General features: G+C 49.7%; 1 protein-coding gene across 2 annotated transcripts in view; it reads left to right on the top strand.

Moving 5' to 3' along the window:
• TCTN1 (tectonic family member 1) overlaps nucleotides 1–25451 on the top strand; it is a 32522-nt gene extending 7071 nt beyond the window's left edge. Inside the window, exons 5-14 of one of the 2 annotated variants that reach the window (XM_075568183.1) lie at nucleotides 1735–1822; nucleotides 5071–5177; nucleotides 5292–5312; nucleotides 6491–6616; nucleotides 8140–8265; nucleotides 12600–12684; nucleotides 20910–21048; nucleotides 22880–23018; nucleotides 23498–23623; nucleotides 24276–25451. In XM_075568183.1, coding sequence (XP_075424298.1) covers nucleotides 1735–1822; nucleotides 5071–5177; nucleotides 5292–5312; nucleotides 6491–6616; nucleotides 8140–8265; nucleotides 12600–12684; nucleotides 20910–21048; nucleotides 22880–23018; nucleotides 23498–23623; nucleotides 24276–24413 — 1095 coding nt within the window. In that variant the 3' untranslated portion in view covers nucleotides 24414–25451. Of the gene's footprint in view, nucleotides 1–1734; nucleotides 1823–5070; nucleotides 5178–5291; nucleotides 5313–6490; nucleotides 6617–8139; nucleotides 8266–12599; nucleotides 12685–20909; nucleotides 21049–22879; nucleotides 23049–23497; nucleotides 23624–24275 lie in introns of both variants that reach the window. The other variant, XM_075568182.1, reaches the window with a different exon arrangement.
• The last annotated feature ends 60 nt before the right edge of the window (nucleotides 25452–25511 follow it).

The raw sequence follows: 25511 nt of genomic DNA, 5'->3' as shown, positions 1-25511 counted from the left end.
CCAGGCGGCTTCTCCAAAAATACTGGACACAATGGTGAAAGGTGAGACACACACAGACACCTCTCTCCGCTCCATGCTGTTTCCTGCTCTCCTTGGCCTCAACCCAAGGTTCCTGACACTCCTGATTGGCTGCTGCTGCGTAATGCAGCCAATCAGGATGGAGGAAGCTGCCCAGCCCCCCTAAAAACCCTGCTCAGGGAATCCCGCGGGCCCCCAAGCCGGTCAGATCACCATGTCCAGAGAGATAATACCGGTAGTACCTCTCACTTTCTGCCCGATAGTGTCCAAATACTGGCCACCTGGCAACCCTAATTATTACGTTACTGTTGAATAAGGAAAAAAGAAATTGGTTTCTAGCTTTCTTTTGACATTTTGGGGATTATTAACTAAACTGCAATAGTGCCGATCAGTACACCATCACAAACTCCTATTGATTTTTGAATGGGAGTTTGCGTGCGATGGTGCACTATCGTAGCTTAATGAATAACCCCCTTGAGCTTGTTTTTGTCCATGGTTAAAGCCGCCTGTAAATATCACAGTCCAAAAGAACCGAAACCTTTATCTCATCCGCATGAAAACAGTACTTTGCTTTAAGAGACTTTCCCAGAGCAAACAGATCTTTTTTATTGAGATGAGTCTTCGTATAATCCCAGGTACACCCTCTGAATAAGTCTCTGTGAGACTCGTGCAGCCAGTACAATCTCTGCACACAGACACCGAGTGAGCAAACACACAGCGTGGGAACCCAGGCAGTCAGATATACAGGATTTGGCATATCCCACCCTGATGCCCCACGCTTTGATTTCCTAAACATTGGTTGCATTGAAATGCATCTAAAAGTCATGTTACTGACTATGTACTGACTAAGTTACTATGTAACTATGTTCTAACATGGCAATGGCGTGGGATCCAGGGATCCAAGGTCGGCTGCAGGTTGTGTGTTTTGTTGTTGTTGTTGTTGTTGTTGTAGTGAGGGGGTTTACCGGTTATACAAGTGCGAGATCCTTCAGCCCACCACGGTGTTTGAGACACTAGATATGGGGTGGGTCGCTCCAGTCCTCAAGGGCCACCAACAGGTCAGGTTTTCAGGATATCCCTGCTTCAGCACAGGTGGTGCAGCCGAAGATTGGGCCACCTGTGCTGAAGCGGGGAAATCCTGAAAACCGGACCTGTTGGTGGGCTGTGAGGACTGCAGTTGCCCGCCCCTGTACACGACCGTTTGTCTTTTTTGGATCTTGCACGCTTTTAATTTCTGAAAGTTTTTTTTTAGAGATTCGTGATATCACTTTATTAATGCGCGTTACTTAAATCTGCCATCACAAGACAGACGCCAACAATCGTGTCTGTGACAATTATCATATTTTTGTAATTGCTTCCTTTAAAAAGCAACAGTCCGCGCTGACCGCTGGACGTTTGCATCATTTTAAAGACTCCTCTTGCCCTTTGAGTGGGTGTTTTTTATTTTTTTAATGTGATGCGAGTCTCAGATATTACGCAGTTTAACTATGATGTGTCGGGAGGTTAAAATGGAGCTCTCCCCGGAGCCCAGCGCAGTTTAAAGGTTCGTCATAAATTCTTCAGGGGGGAGGGGGGTGGTGCTGCTTCAATGCTTCTATTATTAAAGCTTATTGCTCATTGCTTGTTACATTTCAGTGCATTTTATTGTTTTCTTTTATTATTCTTCATAGTCTTGTAACCCAGCTGTTAATTGTGATCTTTGCATCTTTTTGGTAGTATGGTTCTCCTATCCTGACTGCTGACACGTCCCTAAAGCTTCCTGCGCCTCTGGGTGCGAGCGCCTGCACAGATACTAACCCTGTAGGTAAGACATGTGTTGGCTTTATTACAATTGCCAGATAAGAGCCGAATCCAGTGTTTCTGATCAGTTGTGGCAAGTCCAGCTGGGGCAGTAATGTCCTATTGTCCAACATTCTGCCATTCGGGTAAAACCAAGAGCTCTGCATCCAAGAAGGAAAGTCTGAGCTCCCCCACAGCTACTCATTCAACCTTCAGCAGTATTCAAATCCCAGTGTCAGCTCTCCTCGTCAAGCGGCTCAGCACAGGGGGCTCAATCAGTCCCTGCTTCAGCACAGGTGGTGGTCGTTGATTGAGCCACCTGTGCTGAAGCAGGGATATCCTTAAAACCTGACCTGTTCGTAGCCATTGAGTACTGGAGTTGTCCACCCCTGTAATAAAGTATGATGGCGCCGATCCATGATCAGAACGGCACCATTGTACTTTATAGATTAAGGCCTGTGCGATGGGATGGGACAGTCCCGTTGCCTGTGCGATGGGATGGGACAGTCCCGGTGCCTGTGCGATGGGATGGGACAGTCCCGGTGCCTGTGCGATGGGATGGGACAGTCCCGTTGCCTGTGCGATGGGATGGGACAGTCCCGGTGCCTGTGCGATGGGATGGGACAGTCCCGGTGCCTGTGCGATGGGATGGGACAGTCCCGGTGCCTGTGCGATGGGATGGGACAGTCCCGGTGCCTGTGCGATGGGATGGGACAGTCCCGTTGCCTGTGCGATGGGATGGGACAGTCCCGTTGCCTGTGCGATGGGATGGGACAGTCCCGGTGCCTGTGCGATGGGATGGGACAGTCCCGGTGCCTGTGCGATGGGATGGGACAGTCCCGTTGCCTGTGCGATGGGATGGGACAGTCCCGGTGCCTGTGCGATGGGATGGGACAGTCCCGGTGCCTGTGCGATGGGATGTGACAGTCCCGGTGCCTGTGCGAGGGGATGGGACAGTCCCGGTGCCTGTGCGATGGGATGGGACAGTCCCGGTGCCTGTGCGATGGGATGGGACAGTCCCGGTGCCTGTGCGATGGGATGTGACAGTCCCGGTGCCTGTGCGATGGGATGGGACAGTCCCGTTGCCTGTGCGATGGGATGGGACAGTCCCGGTGCCTGTGCGATGGGATGGGACAGTCCCGGTGCCTGTGCGATGGGATGGGACAGTCCCGGTGCCTGTGCGATGGGATGGGACAGTCCCGGTGCCTGTGCGATGGGATGGGACAGTCCCGGTGCCTGTGCGATGGGATGGGACAGTCCCGGTGCCTGTGCGATGGGATGGGACAGTCCCGTTGCCTGTGCGATGGGATGTGACAGTCCCGGTGCCTGTGCGATGGGATGGGACAGTCCCGGTGCCTGTGCGATGGGATGGGACAGTCCCGTTGCCTGTGCGATGGGATGTGACAGTCCCGTTGCCTGTGCGATGGGATGTGACAGTCCCGGTGCCTGTGCGATGGGATGGGACAGTCCCGGTGCCTGTGCGATGGGATGGGACAGTCCCGTTGCCTGTGCGATGGGATGGGACAGTCCCGTTGCCTGTGCGATGGGATGGGACAGTCCCGGTGCCTGTGCGATGGGATGGGACAGTCCCGTTGCCTGTGCGATGGGATGGGACAGTCCCGGTGCCTGTGCGATGGGATGGGACAGTCCCGGTGCCTGTGCGATGGGATGGGACAGTCCCGTTGCCTGTGCGATGGGATGGGACAGTCCCGTTGCCTGTGCGATGGGATGGGACAGTCCCGGTGCCTGTGCGATGGGATGGGACAGTCCCGGTGCCTGTGCGATGGGATGGGACAGTCCCGGTGCCTGTGCGATGGGATGGGACAGTCCCGGTGCCTGTGCGATGGGATGGGACAGTCCCGGTGCCTGTGCGATGGGATGGGACAGTCCCGGTGCCTGTGCGATGGGATGGGACAGTCCCGGTGCCTGTGCGATGGGATGGGACAGTCCCGTTGCCTGTGCGATGGGATGGGACAGTCCCGGTGCCTGTGCGATGGGATGGGACAGTCCCGGTGCCTGTGCGATGGGATGGGACAGTCCCGTTGCCTGTGCGATGGGATGGGACAGTCCCGTTGCCTGTGCGATGGGATGGGACAGTCCCGTTGCCTGTGCGATGGGATGGGACAGTCCCGGTGCCTGTGCGATGGGATGGGACAGTCCCGTTGCCTGTGCGATGGGATGGGACAGTCCCGTTGCCTGTGCGATGGGATGGGACAGTCCCGTTGCCTGTGCGATGGGATGGGACAGTCCCGTTGCCTGTGCGATGGGATGGGACAGTCCCGTTGCCTGTGCGATGGGATGGGACAGTCCCGGTGCCTGTGCGATGGGATGGGACAGTCCCGTTGCCTGTGCGATGGGATGGGACAGTCCCGTTGCCTGTGCGATGGGATGGGACAGTCCCGTTGCCTGTGCGATGGGATGGGACAGTCCCGTTGCCTGTGCGATGGGATGGGACAGTCCCGGTGCCTGTGCGATGGGATGGGACAGTCCCGGTGCCTGTGCGATGGGATGGGACAGTCCCGGTGCCTGTGCGATGGGATGGGACAGTCCCGGTGCCTGTGCGATGGGATGGGACAGTCCCGTTGCCTGTGCGATGGGATGGGACAGTCCCGTTGCCTGTGCGATGGGATGGGACAGTCCCGTTGCCTGTGCGATGGGATGGGACAGTCCCGTTGCCTGTGCGATGGGATGGGACAGTCCCGTTGCCTGTGCGATGGGATGGGACAGTCCCGTTGCCTGTGCGATGGGATGGGACAGTCCCGTTGCCTGTGCGATGGGATGGGGCAGTCCCGTTGCCTGTGCGATGGGATGGGACAGTCCCGTTGCCTGTGCAATGGGATGGGACAGTCCCGTTGCCTGTGCGATATGTTGTCGTCGTTGGGGGATGTCGCCCAATTTGCATTCTTAACCCTTTTGCTTTATGACATAGCTACCACGTTATGGGGTCTGGCTCTCCAGGGGTACCATGACATAGCGGTGACATGGGTTTTCTGCTTGTTTTTCTAGTGTAAGATGGCGTTCTGCGCACCTACGCGGGTTCACATGATCACGATGTGCTGGGGGGGGCGTCTCTGAACCTTCGGCCCCTCCAGCGCACAAAGGGTTAAGATCTGAATAACCCATAATATTTCTTATGAAGTCTGCTTTGCGTGTGTATTGCGATAAATGCCGACTTCCTTGGTTTACTTCTGCATGCCCATAATGAAAAGGCCGATGCCTGCGCCGTTACCGGTTTCGGTTAACCCCATATTAACCCTTTCTACTTTTTAATAGGTTTTCTGATGAACCAGGATTTAAAGTGTACTCGCGATATACAGATAGAAAGTTGTTCCATTCCCGCCCTGACCCTTGGGACATACACCAGCGTTAGGGTTTTGGCAGTAAGTACTGAAATACAGCGTTCTGCATGCTGCACCTACTTGTATATTGTAAATAGTCATCTGGTTATCCTTACTGAAAATGTGTTTTTTTTTTCTCTTTTTTTATATATGCAGATACCCAATTCCAGAAATCTGGTAAGATTCATTTCTTTTCCTCGTGTGGAAAACAGCTGGTTAAATATCAAAATAACCAGTTTCCATTTGTGAGTTTTTGCAATCCACCCTCCCCGCCATTTTATTTTTACAGGCTCGGAGCCAGGTGGGAGGTCCTCGAGAACTGGATCGCACTATTCTCCGCTCCAGGGACCACCAGGTCAGCAAGATACTCACTGGTGGTGAAGTTACCTGTATTATTTCCTGGTTTTTAAAGACGATTTAAATGGCCGCCCCAATAGGAATCCACAACTGATGATGTTGCAGTCTCCTATTGGCCTTCCTGAGATTTGGCGGCCATTTTGTGTCCTTGGAGGCCATTTTGTGTCCTTGGAGGCAGATGTAAACCAGTAACTTCGCCGGTACGTATCTTGGTAACCAGGGGGTTCCCAGAGCTGAAAATAGGGGAGTTTGGGTCGGGGGGAATCCCCTGATTCCCGACCTAGTGGGGAGATAAAAAAAGTTATGCGAATTTGCTGTATTACTGCTGCATTAACCTGAATTGTACACTGGCAATAATGTCTTTGCATTTAATGCATACGTGCCATTTTACTTTGCGCTAAAGTTACCTTCGGTCTTTGCCAGGTACATTTTGGAAACCGAGCAATGATTAATGATCTTTGTGTAGAAATGTCGTCGTCTCTGTATTTCTTGGAGGAATAAAATTAAGAAGTATTGCACGCGGCGGGATGAGAAGAGAATAAAATGAGCTACCGTCTATTTGTCACGGTTATGGCGTTGGTTTTTAACACCTACATTGCCTGAGGTAGCTGCAACAGAAGGCATTGCTGGCCTCATCTGGTACTGAAGGAGTTAATGTGGCTGGAGTTTCGGGGGGGGTGTAATGTGAGGAAGTACTTCTCTGAAGTGGTGGTGGATCAGTGGAACCGCCTCCCAGCAGATATGGTCGGGGCTAATACATTAAGGGAATACCAACATGCCTGGGATAGACACAAGGTTTCCAAATGTGAGATAAAGCCTCCCGAATTGAGATGGGTCTGAGGTTTTACGGGAGAATGGGCAGGTTGGGTGGGTCAGGTGACTGTTACCTGCGGGCACATGCGGTGCGTGTGGGGGTGTTATGGCAGGGAGTGCGCCGTGCTGTAACCGTGTAGGATGGGGCGGAATTGAATGAGAGGGGCCTTATTTGTACATTGCAGGTAAATATTACAGTGCAATCCATTACTGTGACGTCTCTGAACGGGACCCGCGCCCCAGGAAGCCTCAGTGACGGGACGCCCGTGTGGGACAGTGGTGCCGGGGTTTGCACAGGCGTAGTTTTGGAGGTAAGTGGCCAGTGTTTATTATGGCCAAAAAGAATGTAGTATGTGCGTTTGTCCAGCAGAACATGTACCATAAAGGCCATGTTTTCTAAGCGGTGCTATGCCGTAGGACACTTCAATGGGCCATGTGTCTTATTGCAGAGCACTGCTTGGTAAATATGGGCCATAAAGTCACATCTGTTTAATAAGCGTTGCATCTAACGCAGGTTTCCCAGACGTTTCCTTCTCACTGACTTCAATATCTCAATAATGGCTCATTCTATAGCAATCTGAATGAACCAAATGGGGTAACATATCGGCCCTCAGCACCGACCTGCGAAGTGAGCGCAGGGGCACAGGCCGCCGATAAGAGCTGACCAAATGGTATTGCCGTAGGCACCGCCAACGTTTTTGGGATCAGTGCTTCAGGGTCGATAGATTGAGAACCAGTGGTCTGAAGGACGCCAATATACCGGAGTTAGCCCATTACATGTATTACAAGCAGCAGAGGGATCGCTGCGTTTTATCTGTATGTCTGTTCAGAAAAGCGCCTGTAATCCCATGTCTTACAAGAGAGTCCGAATTCATCTAACACGGGGGGCAGCCAACTCCAGTCCTCACAGGCCACAAACAGGTCAGGTTTTCTGGATATCCCTGCTTCAGCACAGGTGGCTCCATCAGTCTCCCAGTCATTGAGACCTGGAGTTGCACACGCCTGATTATAACCTTTGCATTTCAGGAATAGGGATTTTCCAGCTGTACACTTAGTGCTGTACACGGCACATGCTGTAAAAGCTGCCCTCTTCCGTGTCAAACAGACGTGTACTCTTAGCATACAGTATTAAAGTACAGGGCCTACTGGAACTGCCCAACCAAAGGCTGTCTGGGGCACACATGCACAAGGTCTTTACTTTCAGGTCTCCATTGGGTGTACCCAGCGAATAACTGGCGCGTCGGCCTTTGGATCGTACTATGCGGACTATACGTTGCAATGTAATGTCCATTATTGGACAACTTCTTTTTTGTTTTTGTTTTTTAAACAATCTTTTTCCTTTATTGGGGACTTGTAGCAGAAATACAGAAAATAATAGCGTTATATATTAACGGTGACGTCATAGGCATATATATTGTACAAGTCAATCCAATAAACCGTTTTCATTGTTTTAGAGATGGATAAAAAGGTGAGACAAAGGGAGGGGGAGAGATGGGAAAGACAAAGAGAAGAAGGGTGGGGGTTGGTGGGAGATGGTGGTTTGAGCGTTCGAGTCTGTCCCGTTGGGGCTCATGCTAGGACCAGGATCTGAAGGTGGAGCCCCGGCATATTGGACAACTTTTAAATAACATTTATATTGGTAATGACCTTCAGGTGCTCGGTAGCAGATATACCAGACATGGGAAACTGCAGTTATAACTACAAAAGGTTTCTTCTGCTCACTCCTAATTCTATTTAGATTTGTATTTGTGATCACAAAAAAAATACGCTTTGCAGTAAACAGTATTGTTTTGAATGAGTTAATAAACCTGTACTTTCCTCTGTGCCTCTATAGGGCAGCTACCTTATTACATACACAGACCGGGGCGAGATTACACACGTTAGTGCTGCTTTCATCCTTGGCGCAGTCACCAGCGCAATGCTTCCACTTCCGCAGAACTTCCGCATCCATTTTACCCAGGTAAATATTGCAGCAAAGTGTAGTTATTGCCTAATAAAGATAAACGCTTATTTTTGCTCTCGTTACTTTATTACAAGACGAGTCTTGCCAAAATGTTCGGTGAACAGTTTTTAACACGGACATAAAGAAAAGGTGCAGGTTATATTCTCGGTTAAAGAGACAAACCGAGATGTTTGCGGTTCATCCAAATTCATTGTATTGTGAAAGTGTCGTTTTTTGTAAATCAAAACGTAATGTTTCCACTTATACTATCACAACCCGTGATCAGAGACGGCATACATACTGTATGACATATGGTCCGTCGCGTCACTCCGTGATACAGTTGGGACTTCCCGCTGTAGCATGTGATGCATATTCGGCCTCAGAGTCTCGCTGCTTTGGGCTGATTCCCACTCGCTGGAAGGAAAGGCCTCACTCATTCCCAGCATTACATTCTCTATCTGACTTCAAGGAGTGAGACATAAATATTCTACGACATGTACAATTTTGCTTAGAACTCCTATGTTTTCACATATTTGTTTTCTGGAACCGTAGCGGCCATGTAGTGCTGTGTACATTAGCTGTATTCTCACCGTACCAATCAACTGCTCAGACATCTGGGACATCAGCATACAACAAAACCTTGTATTGTCTTAGGTCTCGTACTGTGTGTATCTGTTACCAGTCCGTGTCCCGGTCTCTTACTGTGTGTATCTGTTACCAGTCCGTGTCCCGGTCTCTTACTGTGTGTATCTGTTACCAGTCCGTGTCCCCCGTCTCTTACTGTGTGTATCTGTTACCAGTCCGTGTCCCCGGTCTCTTACTGTGTGTATCTGTTACCAGTCCGTGTCCCCGGTCTCTTACTGTGTGTATCTGTTACCAGTCCGTGTCCCCCGTCTCTTACTGTGTGTATCTGTTACCAGTCCGTGTCCCGGTCTCTTACTGTGTGTATCTGTTACCAGTCCGTGTCCCCCGTCTCTTACTGTGTGTATCTGTTACCAGTCCGTGTCCCCGGTCTCTTACTGTGTGTATCTGTTACCAGTCCGTGCCCCCGGTCTCTTACTGTGTGTATCTGTTACCAGTCCGTGTCCCGGTCTCTTACTGTGTGTATCTGTTACCAGTCCGTGTCCCCCGTCTCTTACTGTGTGTATCTGTTACCAGTCCGTGTCCCCGGTCTCTTACTGTGTGTATCTGTTACCAGTCCGTGTCCCGGTCTCTTACTGTGTGTATCTGTTACCAGTCCGTGTCCCCGGTCTCTTACTGTGTGTATCTGTTACCAGTCCGTGTCCCCGGTCTCTTACTGTGTGTATCTGTTACCAGTCCGTGTCCCCCGTCTCTTACTGTGTGTATCTGTTACCAGTCCGTGTCCCCGGTCTCTTACTGTGTGTATCTGTTACCAGTCCGTGCCCCCGGTCTCTTACTGTGTGTATCTGTTACCAGTCCGTGTCCCGGTCTCTTACTGTGTGTATCTGTTACCAGTCCGTGTCCCCGGTCTGTTACTGTGTGTATCTGTTACCAGTCCGTGTCCCCCGTCTCTTACTGTGTGTATCTGTTACCAGTCCGTGTCCCCCGTCTCTTACTGTGTGTATCTGTTACCAGTCCGTGTCCCCCGTCTCTTACTGTGTGTATCTGTTACCAGTCCGTGTCCCCGGTCTCTTACTGTGTGTATCTGTTACCAGTCCGTGCCCCCGGTCTCTTACTGTGTGTATCTGTTACCAGTCCGTGTCCCGGTCTCTTACTGTGTGTATCTGTTACCAGTCCGTGTCCCGGTCTCTTACTGTGTGTATCTGTTACCAGTCCGTGTCCCGGTCTCTTACTGTGTGTATCTGTTACCAGTCCGTGTCCCGGTCTCTTACTGTGTGTATCTGTTACCAGTCCGTGTCCCCTGTCTCTTACTGTGTGTATCTGTTACCAGTCCGTGTCCCCCGTCTCTTACTGTGTGTATCTGTTACCAGTCCGTGTCCCGGTCTCTTACTGTGTGTATCTGTTACCAGTCCGTGTCCCGGTCTCTTACTGTGTGTATCTGTTACCAGTCCGTGTCCCTGGTCTCTTACTGTGTGTATCTGTTACCAGTCCGTGTCCCTGGTCTCTTACTGTGTGTATCTGTTACCAGTCCGTGTCCCCGGTCTCTTACTGTGTGTATCTGTTACCAGTCCGTGTCCCGGTCTCTTGCTGTGTGTATCTGTTACCTGTCCGTGTCCCGGTCTCTTACTGTGTGTATCTGTTACCAGTCCGTGTCCCCGGTCTCTTACTGTGTGTATCTGTTACCAGTCCGTGTCCCGGTCTCTTACTGTGTGTATCTGTTACCAGTCCGTGTCCCTGGTCTCTTACTGTGTGTATCTGTTACCAGTCCGTGTCCCCGGTCTCTTACTGTGTGTATCTGTTACCAGTCCGTGTCCCGGTCTCTTGCTGTGTGTATCTGTTACCTGTCCGTGTCCCGGTCTCTTACTGTGTGTATCTGTTACCAGTCCGTGTCCCCGGTCTCTTACTGTGTGTATCTGTTACCAGTCCGTGTCCCCGGTCTCTTACTGTGTGTATCTGTTACCAGTCCGTGTCCCCGGTCTCTTACTGTGTGTATCTGTTACCAGTCCGTGTCCCCGGTCTCTTACTGTGTGTATCTGTTACCAGTCCGTGTCCCCGGTCTCTTACTGTGTGTATCTGTTACCAGCCCGTGTCCCGGTCTCGTACTCTGTGTATCTGTTACCAGTCCGTGTCCCGGTCTCTTACTGTGTGTATCTGTTACCAGTCCGTGTCCCGGTCTCTTACTGTGTGTATCTGTTACCAGTCCGTGTCCCGGTCTCTTACTGTGTGTATCTGTTACCAGTCCGTGTCCCCGGTCTCTTACTGTGTGTATCTGTTACCAGTCCGTGTCCCGGTCTCTTACTGTGTGTATCTGTTACCAGTCCGTGTCCCCCGTCTCTTACTGTGTGTATCTGTTACCAGTCCGTGTCCCCGGTCTCTTACTGTGTGTATCTGTTACCAGTCCGTGTCCCCGGTCTCTTACTGTGTGTATCTGTTACCAGTCCGTGTCCCCGGTCTCGTACTGTATGTATCTGTTACCAGTCCGTGTCCCGGTCTCTTACTGTGTGTATCTGTTACCAGTCCGTGTCCCGGTCTCTTACTGTGTGTATCTGTTACCAGCCCGTGTCCCGGTCTCGTACTCTGTGTATCTGTTACCAGTCCGTGTCCCGGTCTCTTACTGTGTGTATCTGTTACCAGTCCGTGTCCCGGTCTCTTACTGTGTGTATCTGTTACCAGTCCGTGTCCCTGGTCTCTTACTGTGTGTATCTGTTACCAGTCCGTGTCCCTGGTCTCTTACTGTGTGTATCTGTTACCAGTCCGTGTCCCGGTCTCTTACTGTGTGTATCTGTTACCAGTCCGTGTCCCCGGTCTCGTACTGTGTGTATCTGTTACCAGTCCATGTCCCGGTCTCTTACTGTGTGTATCTGTTACCAGTCCGTGTCCCCGGTCTCTTACTGTGTGTATCTGTTACCAGTCCATGTCCCGGTCTCTTACTGTGTGTATCTGTTACCAGTCCGTGTCCCGGTCTCTTACTGTGTGTATCTGTTACCAGTCCGTGTCCCGGTCTCTTACTGTGTGTATCTGTTACCAGTCCGTGTCCCCGGTCTCTTACTGTGTGTATCTGTTACCAGTCCGTGTCCCGGTCTCTTACTGTGTGTATCTGTTACCAGTCCGTGTCCCGGTCTCTTACTGTGTGTATCTGTTACCAGTCCGTGTCCCTGGTCTCTTACTGTGTGTATCTGTTACCAGTCTGTGTCCCTGGTCTCTTACTGTGTGTATCTGTTACCAGTCCGTGTCCCCGGTCTCTTACTGTGTGTATCTGTTACCAGTCCGTGTCCCTGTCTCTTGCTGTGTGTATCTGTTACCTGTCCGTGTCCCGGTCTCTTACTGTGTGTATCTGTTACCAGTCCGTGTCCCCGGTCTCTTACTGTGTGTATCTGTTACCAGTCCGTGTCCCCGGTCTCTTACTGTGTGTATCTGTTACCAGTCCGTGTCCCCGGTCTCTTACTGTGTGTATCTGTTACCAGCCCGTGTCCCCGGTCTCTTACTTCTGTTACCATGCTTGCTTATCACACATAAGATAATGGTTGATTAATTGATATTATATTAATGCCTCCGTCACTGGGTTTTTCCCCCTGTAAAATGATTAACCCTGCTTGTAACTGTTGCTACTTACACAGGAGAATGTGTACACTGTGTGCGTTTGAATGATTGTGAATACAGTTATCGGAGTTGAAAGAAAGTATAAATGTTGAACAGTAAACAATGTTTTGTTGATATAACATGTCCCTGGCATACATCTAAACTTCCCATCTTATCACGTTTTCTTTTAGGAAGGCACAGCAGCATCTCCTCTCAGCGGGAACCCTGGTTATGTGGTTGGGTTACCTTTAGTGGCTGGCTTTAAATTGCCACAATATCCTTTTGTGTGTGTGTGTGTGTGTCTCTATATATCTATATCCGTTGGGTAACGTATACACTGCTCATCACTTGGCCCAAGTGAGCCACTGCGCTGAGAGAGTTGCTCATTTGATTTGTCTTCCCAAGTCGCTCTGGCAGCACAGTGTTGAAATGGAATTGGTGGTAGAGTTACTTGAGTGGTTTGGCGATGGCTGTAAGGGAGAGGCGGTACTTGAAGGAAGAGATGGCTGTAAGGGAGGGGCGGTACTTGAAGGAAGAGATGGCTGTAAGGGAGGGGCGGTACTTGAAGGAAGAGATGGCTGTAAGGGACAGGCGGTACTTGAAGGAAGAGATGGCTGTAAGGGAGAGGCGGTACTTGAAGGAAGAGATGGCTGTAAGGGAGAGGCGGTACTTGAAGGAAGAGATGGCTGTAAGGGAGGGGCGGTACTTGAAGGAAGAGATGGCTGTAAGGGAGGGGCGGTACTTGAAGGAAGAGATGGCTGTAAGGGAGAGGCGGTACTTGAAGGAAGAGATGGCTGTAAGGGAGGGGCGGTACTTGAAGGAAGAGATGGCTGTAAGGGAGAGGCGGTACTTGAAGGAAGAGATGGCTGTAAGGGAGAGGCGGTACTTGAAGGAAGAGATGGCTGTAAGGGAGAGGCGGTACTTGAAGGAAGAGATGGATGTAAGGGAGGGGCGGTACTTGAAGGAAGAGATGGCTGTAAGGGAGAGGCGGTACTTGAAGGAAGAGATGGCTGTAAGGGAGAGGCGGTACTTGAAGGAAGAGATGGCTGTAAGGGAGGGGCGGTACTTGAAGGAAGAGATGGATGTAAGGGAGAGGCGGTACTTGAAGGAAGAGATGGCTGTAAGGGAGAGGCGGTACTTGAAGGAAGAGATGGATGTAAGGGAGAGGCGGTACTTGAAGGAAGAGATGGATGTAAGGGAGAGGCGGTACTTGAAGGAAGAGATGGATGTAAGGGAGAGGCGGTACTTGAAGGAAGAGATGGCTGTAAGGGAGAGGCGGTACTTGAAGGAAGAGATGGCTGTAAGGGAGAGGCGGTACTTGAAGGAAGAGATGGATGTAAGGGAGAGGCGGTACTTGAAGGAAGAGATGGCTGTAAGGGAGAGGCGGTACTTGAAGGAAGAGATGGATGTAAGGGAGAGGCGGTACTTGAAGGAAGAGATGGCTGTAAGGGAGAGGCGGTACTTGAAGGGAGAGATGGCTGTAAGGGAGGGGCGGTACTTGAAGGAAGAGATGGCTGTAAGGGAGAGGCGGTACTTGAAGGAAGAGATGGCTGTAAGGGAGAGGCGGTACTTGAAGGAAGAGATGGCTGTAAGGGAGGGGCGGTACTTGAAGGAAGAGATGGCTGTAAGGGAGGGGCGGTACTTGAAGGAAGAGATGGCTGTAAGGGAGGGGCGGTACATGAAGGAAGAGATGGCTGTAAGGGAGAGGCGGTACTTGAAGGAAGAGATGGCTGTAAGGGAGAGGCGGTACTTGAAGGAAGAGATGGCTGTAAGGGAGGGGCGGTACTTGAAGGAAGAGATGGCTGTAAGGGAGAGGCGGTACTTGAAGGAAGAGATGGCTGTAAGGGAGAGGCGGTACTTGAAGGAAGAGATGGCTGTAAGGGAGAGGCGGTACTTGAAGGAAGAGATGGCTGTAAGGGAGGGGCGGTACTTGAAGGAAGAGATGGCTGTAAGGGAGAGGCGGTACTTGAAGGAAGAGATGGCTGTAAGGGAGGGGCGGTACTTGAAGGAAGAGATGGCTGTAAGGGAGGGGCGGTACTTGAAGGAAGAGATGGCTGTAAGGGACAGGCGGTACTTGAAGGAAGAGATGGCTGTAAGGGAGAGGCGGTACTTGAAGGAAGAGATGGCTGTAAGGGAGGGGCGGTACTTGAAGGAAGAGATGGCTGTAAGGGAGGGGCGGTACTTGAAGGAAGAGATGGCTGTAAGGGAGGGGCGGTACTTGAAGGAAGAGATGGCTGTAAGGGAGGGGCGGTACATGAAGGAAGAGATGGCTGTAAGGGAGAGGCGGTACTTGAAGGAAGAGATGGCTGTAAGGGAGAGGCGGTACTTGAAGGAAGAGATGGCTGTAAGGGAGGGGCGGTACTTGAAGGAAGAGATGGCTGTAAGGGAGAGGCGGTACTTGAAGGAAGAGATGGCTGTAAGGGAGAGGCGGTACTTGAAGGAAGAGATGGCTGTAAGGGAGAGGCGGTACTTGAAGGAAGAGATGGCTGTAAGGGAGGGGCGGTACTTGAAGGAAGAGATGGCTGTAAGGGAGAGGCGGTACTTGAAGGAAGAGATGGCTGTAAGGGAGGGGCGGTACTTGAAGGAAGAGATGGATGTAAGGGAGAGGCGGTACTTGAAGGAAGAGATGGCTGTAAGGGAGAGGCGGTACTTGAAGGAAGAGATGGATGTAAGGGAGAGGCGGTACTTGAAGGAAGAGATGGATGTAAGGGAGAGGCGGTACTTGAAGGAAGAGATGGCTGTAAGGGAGAGGCGGTACTTGAAGGAAGAGATGGCTGTAAGGGAGAGGCGGTACTTGAAGGAAGAGATGGCTGTAAGGGAGGGGCGGTACTTGAAGGAAGAGATGGATGTAAGGGAGAGGCGGTACTTGAAGGAAGAGATGGCTGTAAGGGAGAGGCGGTACTTGAAGGAAGAGATGGATGTAAGGGAGAGGCGGTACTTGAAGGAAGAGATGGATGTAAGGGAGAGGCGGTACTTGAAGGAAGAGATGGATGTAAGGGAGAGGCGGTACTTGAAGGAAGAGATGGCTGTAAGGGAGAGGCGGTACTTGAAGGAAGAGATGGCTGTAAGGGAGAGGCGGTACTTGAAGGAAGAGATGGATGTAAGGGAGAGGCGGTACTTGAAGGAAGAGATGGCTGTAAGGGAGAGGCGGTACTTGAAGGAAGAGATGGATGTAAGGGAGAGGCGGTACTTGAAGGAAGAGATGGCTGTAAGGGAGAGGCGGTACTTGAAGGGAGAGATGGCTGTAAGGGAGGGGCGGTACTTGAAGGAAGAGATGGCTGTAAGGGAGAGGCGGTACTTGAAGGAAGAGATGGCTGTAAGGGAGAGGCGGTACTTGAAGGAAGAGATGGCTGTAAGGGAGGGTGCGGTACTTGAAGGAAGAGATGGCTGTAAGGGAGAGGCGGTACTTGAAGGAAGAGATGGCTGTAAGGGAGAGGCGGTACTTGAAGGAAGAGATGGCTGTAAGGGAGGGGCGGTACTTGAAGGAAGAGATGGCTGTAAGGGAGAGGCGGTACATGAAGGAAGAGATGGCTGTAAGGGAGGGGCGGTACTTGAAGGAAGAGATGGCTGTAAGGGAGAGGCGGTACTTGAAGGAAGAGATGGCTGTAAGGGAGGGGCGGTACTTGAAGAAAGAGATGGCTGTAAGGGAGAGGCAGTACTTGAAGGAAGAGATGGCTGTAAGGGAGAGGCGGTACTTGAAGGAAGAGATGGCTGTAAGGGAGAGGCGGTACTTGAAGGAAGAGATGGCTGTAAGGGAGGGGCGGTACTTGAAGGAAGAGATGGCTGTAAGGGAGGGGCGGTACTTGAAGGAAGAGATGGCTGTAAGGGAGGGGCGGTACATGAAGGAAGAGATGGCTGTAAGGGAGGGGCGGTACTTGAAGGAAGAGATGGCTGTAAGGGAGAGGCGGTACTTGAAGGAAGAGATGGCTGTAAGGGAGGGGCGGTACTTGAAGGAAGAGATGGCTGTAAGGGAGAGGCGGTACTTGAAGGAAGAGATGGCTGTAAGGGACAGGCGGTACTTGAAGGAAGAGATGGCTGTAAGGGAGGGGCGGTACTTGAAGGAAGAGATGGCTGTAAGGGAGAGGCGGTACTTGAAGGAAGAGATGGCTGTAAGGGAGGGGCGGTACTTGAAGGAAGAGATGGCTGTAAGGGAGGGGCGGTACTTGAAGGAAGAGATGGCTGTAAGGGAGAGGCGGTACTTGAAGGAAGAGATGGCTGTAAGGGAGGGGCGGTACATGAAGGAAGAGATGGCTGTAAGGGAGGGGCGGTACTTGAAGGAAGAGATGGCTGTAAGGGAGGGGCGGTACTTGAAGGAAGAGATGGCTGTAAGGGAGGGGCGGTACATGAAGGAAGAGATGGCTGTAAGGGAGGGGCGGTACTTGAAGGAAGAGATGGCTGTAAGGGAGGGGCGGTACTTGAAGGAAGAGATGGCTGTAAGGGAGGGGCGGTACTTGAAGGAAGAGATGGCTGTAAGGGAGGGGCGGTACTTGAAGGAAGAGATGGCTGTAAGGGAGGGGCGGTACTTGAAGGAAGAGATGGCTGTAAGGGAGAGGCGGTACTTGAAGGAAGAGATGGCTGTAAGGGAGGGGGCGGTACTTGAAGGAAGAGATGGCTGTAAGGGAGAGGCGGTACTTGAAGGAAGAGATGGCTGTAAGGGAGAGGCGGTACTTGAAGGAAGAGATGGCTGTAAGGGAGGGGGCGGTACTTGAAGGAAGAGATGGCTGTAAGGGAGAGGCGGTCCTTGAAGGAAGAGATGGCTGTAAGGGAGGGGCGGTACTTGAAGGAAGAGATGGCTGTAAGGGAGAGGCGGTACTTGAAGGAAGAGATGGCTGTAAGGGAGAGGCGGTACTTGAAGGAAGAGATGGCTGTAAGGGAGAGGCGGTACTTGAAGGAAGAGATGGCTGTAAGGGAGAGGCGGTACTTGAAGGAAGAGATGGCTGTAAGGGAGAGGCGGTACTTGAAGGAAGAGATGGATGTAAGGGAGAGGCGGTACTTGAAGGAAGAGATGGCTGTAAGGGAGGGGCGGTACTTGAAGGAAGAGATGGCTGTAAGGGAGGGGCGGTACTTGAAGGAAGAGATGGCTGTAAGGGAGAGGCGGTACTTGAAGGAAGAGATGGATGTAAGGGAGAGGCGGTACTTGAAGGAAGAGATGGCTGTAAGGGAGAGGCGGTACTTGAAGGAAGAGATGGATGTAAGGGAGAGGCGGTACTTGAAGGAAGAGATGGCTGTAAGGGAGAGGCGGTACTTGAAGGAAGAGATGGCTGTAAGGGAGAGGCGGTACTTGAAGGAAGAGATGGATGTAAGGGAGAGGCGGTACTTGAAGGAAGAGATGGCTGTAAGGGAGAGGCGGTACTTGAAGGAAGAGATGGATGTAAGGGAGAGGCGGTACTTGAAGGAAGAGATGGCTGTAAGGGAGAGGCGGTACTTGAAGGGAGAGATGGCTGTAAGGGAGAGGCGGTACTTGAAGGAAGAGATGGCTGTAAGGGAGGGGCGGTACTTGAAGGAAGAGATGGCTGTAAGGGAGAGGCGGTACTTGAAGGAAGAGATGGCTGTAAGGGAGGGGCGGTACTTGAAGGAAGAGATGGCTGTAAGGGAGAGGCGGTACTTGAAGGAAGAGATGGCTGTAAGGGAGAGGCGGTACTTGAAGGGAGAGATGGCTGTAAGGGAGAGGCGGTACTTGAAGGAAGAGATGGCTGTAAGGGAGGGGCGGTACTTGAAGGAAGAGATGGCTGTAAGGGAGAGGCGGTACTTGAAGGAAGAGATGGCTGTAAGGGAGGGGCGGTACTTGAAGGAAGAGATGGCTGTAAGGGAGAGGCGGTACTTGAAGGAAGAGATGGCTGTAAGGGACAGGCGGTACTTGAAGGAAGAGATGGCTGTAAGGGAGGGGCGGTACTTGAAGGAAGAGATGGCTGTAAGGGAGAGGCGGTACTTGAAGGAAGAGATGGCTGTAAGGGAGAGGCGGTACTTGAAGGAAGAGATGGCTGTAAGGGAGAGGCGGTACTTGAAGGAAGAGATGGCTGTAAGGGAGAGGCGGTACTTGAAGGAAGAGATGGCTGTAAGGGAGAGGCGGTACTTGAAGAGATGGCTGTAAGGGAGGGGCGGTCCTTGAAGGAAGAGATGGCTGTAAGGGAGGGGCGGTACTTGAAGGAAGAGATGGCTGTAAGGGAGAGGCGGTACTTGAAGGAAGAGATGGCTGTAAGGGAGGGGCGGTACTTGAAGGAAGAGATGGCTGTAAGGGAGCGCGGTACCTGAAGGAAGAGATGGCTGTAAGGGAGAGGCGGTACTTGAGTGGTTTGGCGATGGCTGTAAGGGAGAGGCGGTACTTGAGTGGTTTGGCGATGGCTGTAAGGGAGGGGCGGTACTTGAAGGAAGAGATGGTTATTTAGGAAATCACATCTTTAGTCTGATTTGCAACCAAGTGCATGTATTTGCCTAGATGCCTTGTCTCACATAACCAGCTCTCAACCAATACCTGTCTTCTTCCCGATATATCGGTATTGGTAATTTTAGTTTTCGGTGAACACCAAATAGTAAGTCTTGCCTGGATCTCCCAAGCTGTACTGTTCATGTAGTTAGTGAACAGAGATAATTAGAAGAAAGATGAGGTAAGAACTACAGGCAGTCCTCGTTTTACAACGCTTCGCTTTACAACGAATGGCTTATCCAACGCTATGCAATGCATACCTTTGTTCATTTTTACAACGCCAAAACGGCTTATCCAACGCTCTTACGACGCTTTGTAAAGTTGTTTGTGTATATAATATATATTATACTATATATTATATTATTATATTATATATTTTGTTATACTATATATAATACAGTATATACACTATATAATGTATGTGTGTGCTGCATATCTTATTGTCTGCGTAAATATTTGTTGTATTTTAGTGTTAAAAATGCCTTCAGGAACGGAACCTTTCATTTAAACAGTGTTCCTATGGGAAAACGTGTTTCGCTTTACAACTTTTCGCTATCCAACGCCATTTTGAGTAACGCATTGTGTCGGATAACCGAGGACTGCCTGTAGTTGGACTAAACTGATGTAATTTCTATTTGAGAAGTTGTAGCATAATATATGGCAATGAAGGGTGGGGGGCCGTGTTGGTCCTTTCTTCCATGTAGTAACAAAGTAGGGGTATGATACCTTTTACTGGACTAACAAGTAGTGGATGTTACAAGCTTTCGAGCCTCAGGGTTGAGGGGTAGAACTCGATGAAGGACCCAGAGAGGTTGGAAAGCTTGTAACATATCAACTACTTGTTGGCCCAATAAAAGGTATCGTACCCCCTCCTCCCTGTCCCTCCTCTGTTACTACATAGCATAACATATGGTAGGGATGTCGCAGTGCTAAAGAGAAGATTGTAGTACCTGGCCTCATAACTATTTTAAAAATGGTGTCCACCGGTGAGACCCGGAGATAGGTCAGGGATGTTTCTGAGAGGTGAGGATGTGATTTTGGTAATGTGGTAAGAAGTTGGTGAGGGACAGTCGTGAGAAGTTAGAACATACAGCTTGTGGCTACAGAGAAAATCGGTAAACGAAGGGAAGTGGAGATAAAGGTACACGGTACAAGGAATAAGATTGGGAGTAAGGGGAGCTGACAAGGACCATGAATATCCATTTGGCGTGTTGGAGTGCATTACTCTGGCTTTTCATGGTAGAATCTCACTTTAGTATATGTTGTGTAGATCTGGTAATTTGTTCCTCAGTGTGTAAGATTAAATGATTTAGCTTTAATCATTGGAGTTTCTTTTTTCCTGATATTAATAACCAGACGTACACAGTACATATAAATAGGGATTATGCCAAATGTTGATTTTGCAGGGAAACTGCTAATTTAAGAGGTTCGGCATTCGGAGTATCACCAGGTTGGGAGCTTTCAATTAATACATGGTCTTTTGGGCTTGTAAATTGGGCAATGAGATGTGCACACAGGAGGCACAAACCTTGTTGATCTGGGCCATGCTGTGAGAGGCGTGTTCTCACTAACTGCCCCACACCTCTGAAATGCCCTTCCCCTCAATATCCGACTAGCCCTCTCTCTATCCACCTTTTAAAACCCACCTTAAAACACACCTGCTTAACGAAGCATATGAGTAGCTCCATGGCTGATAATTTACACCTCATACATTAACCTTGGCCCCCTGTAGACACACTTACCAGAACGCCCTCCTACTGTCTCTGTACGTTCTTCCTACCTACCAATTAGATTGTAAGCTCTTCAGAGCAGGGACTCCTCTTCCTAAATGTTACTTTTATGTCTGAAGCACTTATTCCCTCTGTGTTATTTGTATTATTTATATGATTGTCACGTGTATTACTGCTGTGACGCGGTATGTACATTAATGGCGCTATATAAATAAAGACACACACACATCTCATTCCCGACTCATGTGGGACGGTTTCTGATGGTTAGTGTAATTATAGCCGGACCACATTCACCTTTTTTCCTTTCTTACCGGGCTCGTGTTTTCCTTAACGAAGCTCTTGTATATCCGGCATTATTCACAGTACCAACAGATTTGGGCAACTTACTCTTCTAACGAGCTCAACTAACCAAGACTGCTTAGCAGAGGAAGGAAACAGGGCCGCCGTGGTGTTTGGTTATAACACGGTGTCTGGGTGCAAACTGCGGTAAGTGACCCATTCCTATTTATTCCCACATACGCGCGCGCACACTGCGATTAGTCACCCTAAACTAGTTAGAGAACCTAAGAGTGACCCCCTCATAGTAAGAGGTATTAATATAATATCACGGATACCTGCCTGCCACACGGGGACACCGGGGTTGGACTCTCCCAAAGGGAAGGCTTCACTTTTGGGCTGGAGAAGTAGCTTAGGAGTAAGAACACACTCTACAGTCGGGTGAAGCTGGTTCTGATCCAAGTGTCTGCTCTCCTTGTTGTTTTGGGCACTTTGCCTCGGGCACCAACATTAGATTGTAAGCTCTTGGGGACTCATTAAGTCTGCAAAATTATATAGGGCACATTTATCAAGCGCCATTGAAGTCAATGGGAGCCCACGCGTGAGTGTGCGAGAACCTGTTCCGGCACTTGATATATGTCCCCTGTGTACTATTAGCGGTGGTGGTAGTATTATTATATAGTGTCCCCATAAGCCTCTCGGAGAACTAAAAAGCAAGCAAATAGTTATTTGCATAGAAAAGGATCTGCGATGCATTGGGTGTAGCAACATTTCAATGCAAAGTAAAGTGCAATGTCATATCAAATGTTACTAAGGCTCAATGGGCCAACAACAGACCCGTAATATGTGACCCGCTTACTGCTTGATATAAAAGGCTAGTTTCGAGGGCCCCCTTGCTTTCTACCCTGATAAAAAAAAATGTTTTAAAACTGGAGGGAGGGGGGGGGGGGTGTTAAAAAAAATGGAGGGGGGGGGGGTTTAAAAAAAACAAGCAAACCTCAGAGGGCACTGCTGCTTTAGTTGCTTGAACACATTGCCTGTTCTTATTCTGATTTCGAGTTCCTCTAATAAGGAACCGAAAGGGGAAGGAACTCTGCTTGAGTTGAGAATGTTAGAAAATAAAATAAATAATAATAAAAAAACCCCGGCGGTGGTTGCCACCAATATACACCAGTGTGATTTTCAGTGCACACCTGCGTTATATGTAGTAAGTAGTGATCACCATAAGACACCTGCGTTATATGTAGTAAGTAGTGATCACCATAAGACACCTTCGTTATATGTAGTAAGTAGTGATCACCATAAGACACCTGCGTTATATGTAGTAAGTAGTGATGCACCATAAGACACCGGCATTGTATTTAGTAAGTAGTGATGCACCATAAGACACCTGCGTTATATGTAGTAAGTAGTGATGCACCATAAGACACCTGCGTTATATGTAGTAAGTAGTGATCACCATAAGACACCTTCGTTATATGTAGTAAGTAGTGATGCACCATAAGACACCTGCGTTATATGTAGTAAGTAGTGATGCACCATAAGACACCGGCGTTATATGTAGTAAGTAGTGATGCACCATAAGACACCTGCGTTATATGTAGTAAGTAGTGATGCACCATAAGACACCGGCATTGTATTTAGTAAATAGTGATCACCATAAGACACCGGCGTTATATGTAGTAAGTAGTGATGCACCATAAGACACCGGCGTTATATGTAGTAAGTAGTGATGCACCATAAGACACCTGCGTTATATGTAGTAAGTAGTGATCACCATAAGACACCTGCGTTATATGTAGTAAGTAGTGATCACCATAAGACACCTGCGTTATATGTAGTAAGTAGTGATGCACCATAAGACACCTGCGTTATATGTAGTAAGTAGTGATCACCATAAGACACCTGCTGGCACCGGAAGACCCATTGAAATAAATGGGAAGTTGTCTTGCCGCCCAGTGAGGTGCAGAGCACTGCCTGATAAATATCGGCCTGATCTTTCATATACCAATAACCGTCTCTTTTTTCCCTTATCGGATAGCTATTCTGCCGCTACCATTTGCCCGCTTGCAGCAGAGATCGCCCTGAATGCATTGAAGGGGCGGCAGTTTCCGGAGTACGTGGCCTCTTTTGGAAATTCCCAGCCACAGAATGTGTTAGACTGGGTGCCGATTACTCTGGTCAGTCCCACGGAACAAGGAGGCATCACGGTAAAATCCCAGCGCCCTCGCTAACGTGCATTAAACACAGAGAAACCAGTATATACTGTGATTTATATGTTAACCTTCTGGGCAGGAACTCCCAGAGTCTCCGTGTCCTATGTCAAGTTTAATGCAAAATCAGCATCATTGGAACATACGCAGCCTTTCATGGAGGTCATGATTCTTATGCACACAATAGGGGTTATTCATTAAACTGTGGTAGTGCCGATCTGGGCCCTATGGAAAGGAAAGCCCCATTGATTCCAATGGTAGTTTCCATGCGATATTACCCTGATCAGCACTATCGCAGTTCAATGAGTAACACCCAACGTGTGGTCTTCACAGCTCTGATTAGAACACGGATCTTTACTGGAACCGAATCCAAGTGCAGCAGCGGTCCCGTGTTGCAGAATGGGGATGCTTGTGTAATATTCATGCTGTGTTCCTCTCTCCCTAAGGGTGCGATGTGCAGGATCCCTGTGTCTTTGGAACTGGAAGTGAGATGGACGAAATATGGGTCCTTGGTAAATCCTCAAGCGAAGATTGTGAACGTTACGCAAAAAATAACTCATGCTTTAATCCCGGTATGCACCGTCAGCCTTAAATATGACACGTTGGGCTGAGGCCTTGCTGCATCCATTCATTTTATGCAGTGGTCTCCAGGGCAGCCGCCCCCCCCCGTGTATGGGATAACTGTGCGTTTGTATACTTCACTTTTATCCTTGGCATTCCTGAAGTATGAAGGCGGAGAACGTGTGCTTGTAACGTTACACGTAAACGAGGATTACTATTACCACGGTTTTAAATATACTTTCCCAAGTACCTCCTGGTGGCCTGACTGGGAGGGGGGTAGGAATATTTATTCATGGAGATCGGCTCGCAGTTATAACTCGGGTTGGTGGCCCTGGCGCCGTTTTAATGAGTAAGCTGGAAAGTTTTAATGCAGGGTTGGGCAACTGATCCTCAAGGGCCACCAACAGGTCAGCTTATCAGGATATCCCTGCTTTAGCATCAGTGGCTGTCAATGACTGTGCTGAAGCAGGGATATCCTGAAAAGCTGACCTGTTGGTGGCCCTTGACTATCGGAGTTGTCCTGTTTTAATGTATTTATACAACCGGTTGCTTCTAATCTTGCAGCGGTGCAATCTCCTTTTTACAGTGCCTTGCTGTGTTTAGAAGCGCGGCAGTAAAACCCTGTCACCTGGTCTTGTTTGTAATTTATTTTGCTCTTTACAGGCCAACTCAGGAAGAACTCTGCCGATATCTGCCTCGGTCGCCTTTGTTGATGTCTCCGCACCGGCACAAGCTGGTTACAAAGCTCCGCCAACCATCGATGCCAAGTTGCCCTTTGATTTCTTCTATCCGTTTGTATAACACCTGGTATGCAACGCGTTAGTTGATTATCCATTTCAGCTCTGCAAATATTCATTGGGATCTGTAAATAATTAGACATTGGGCGGTCAAAATGCTCACAGTGCGTGAAGAGCGGCAGCAAGTGATGCAACGTGACATCAGGCCCAAAAGGGAACCGTCTTTTACCCCATAGGAAAGATTGTACAAAGAACAAATAGTTGGTTAAAGGGTTACCCCAAACCTGGGCACCCAATGTAAAGCATTTAATTCCAAAGTGTGGGGAAACAGGCTGGTGCAGCCAACACAACACAGACAAACCATTTCTTCACAGTGCAGGTCTCCTCTGGGACAGAGATACAAAGTAGCGCTCTACTCACACGTTCATAATGCAATTCTCCATTTAATGTGACCGCCGAGAACAGGAGAGGAACGTTTCAGATTCCGTATGGACCTTTCATCAGATGTAAAGCGTTCTACATTTGCTTGTACAGAGATTTGGGCCACGGATAGAAAAGGACCATAGGGGCGCCACATAGGGGCGCCTGCATCGAGCGCTGGTACAAGTTATCGCGCCTGTTCCAGCGTTCGGCCCCAGTGACTTGGTGCATGTGCCTCTTAGACATCACAATGCTGTGTATACGTACGGCTTCAAAGATACAGTTCCTCGTTCTGATTAAGGAATAATGTACATTTAAAAACAGCAGTTCCCCGCCCGTCTTCCCCATTACCAGGATGTGATCCCTGGTGCTAGGCCGCACTTATTTCATCTCTGGGGACCCCCGTGATTTCTGAGATTAGTTACCAGTGAAGGTAGCACCGGTACTTCCCCGTATTTAAATCCGCCGTGTCAGCCTGCAACAACAAGGAAGCTACAACAGGTGACTTTGCGAGTTCCTACTGTTCAGAGTGACCCGGGAGATTTAAAAGCGCCATTTTGTCTCCCCTGGAGAAACCTGAAACACGCTACATTCAGCAGCGAGTCAAGAACTGTGGGGTCCCCACAGCTGTGAGGTCCCCCACCCCAAACAGGAAAAAAAAACCTAACTGCTTTCACCCCCCTCACTAATGCCATGTTAGCGTTCACTTATCACTCATCTGCCTGCTTGTTTACCAGTGATT

This window comes from Ascaphus truei, chromosome 13, assembly GCF_040206685.1.
Source record: "Ascaphus truei isolate aAscTru1 chromosome 13, aAscTru1.hap1, whole genome shotgun sequence".
Classification (NCBI taxonomy): domain Eukaryota; kingdom Metazoa; phylum Chordata; class Amphibia; order Anura; family Ascaphidae; genus Ascaphus; species Ascaphus truei.
Note: the sequence above shows the minus strand (reverse complement) of the source record. Positions and strands in the feature narration are given on the sequence as shown.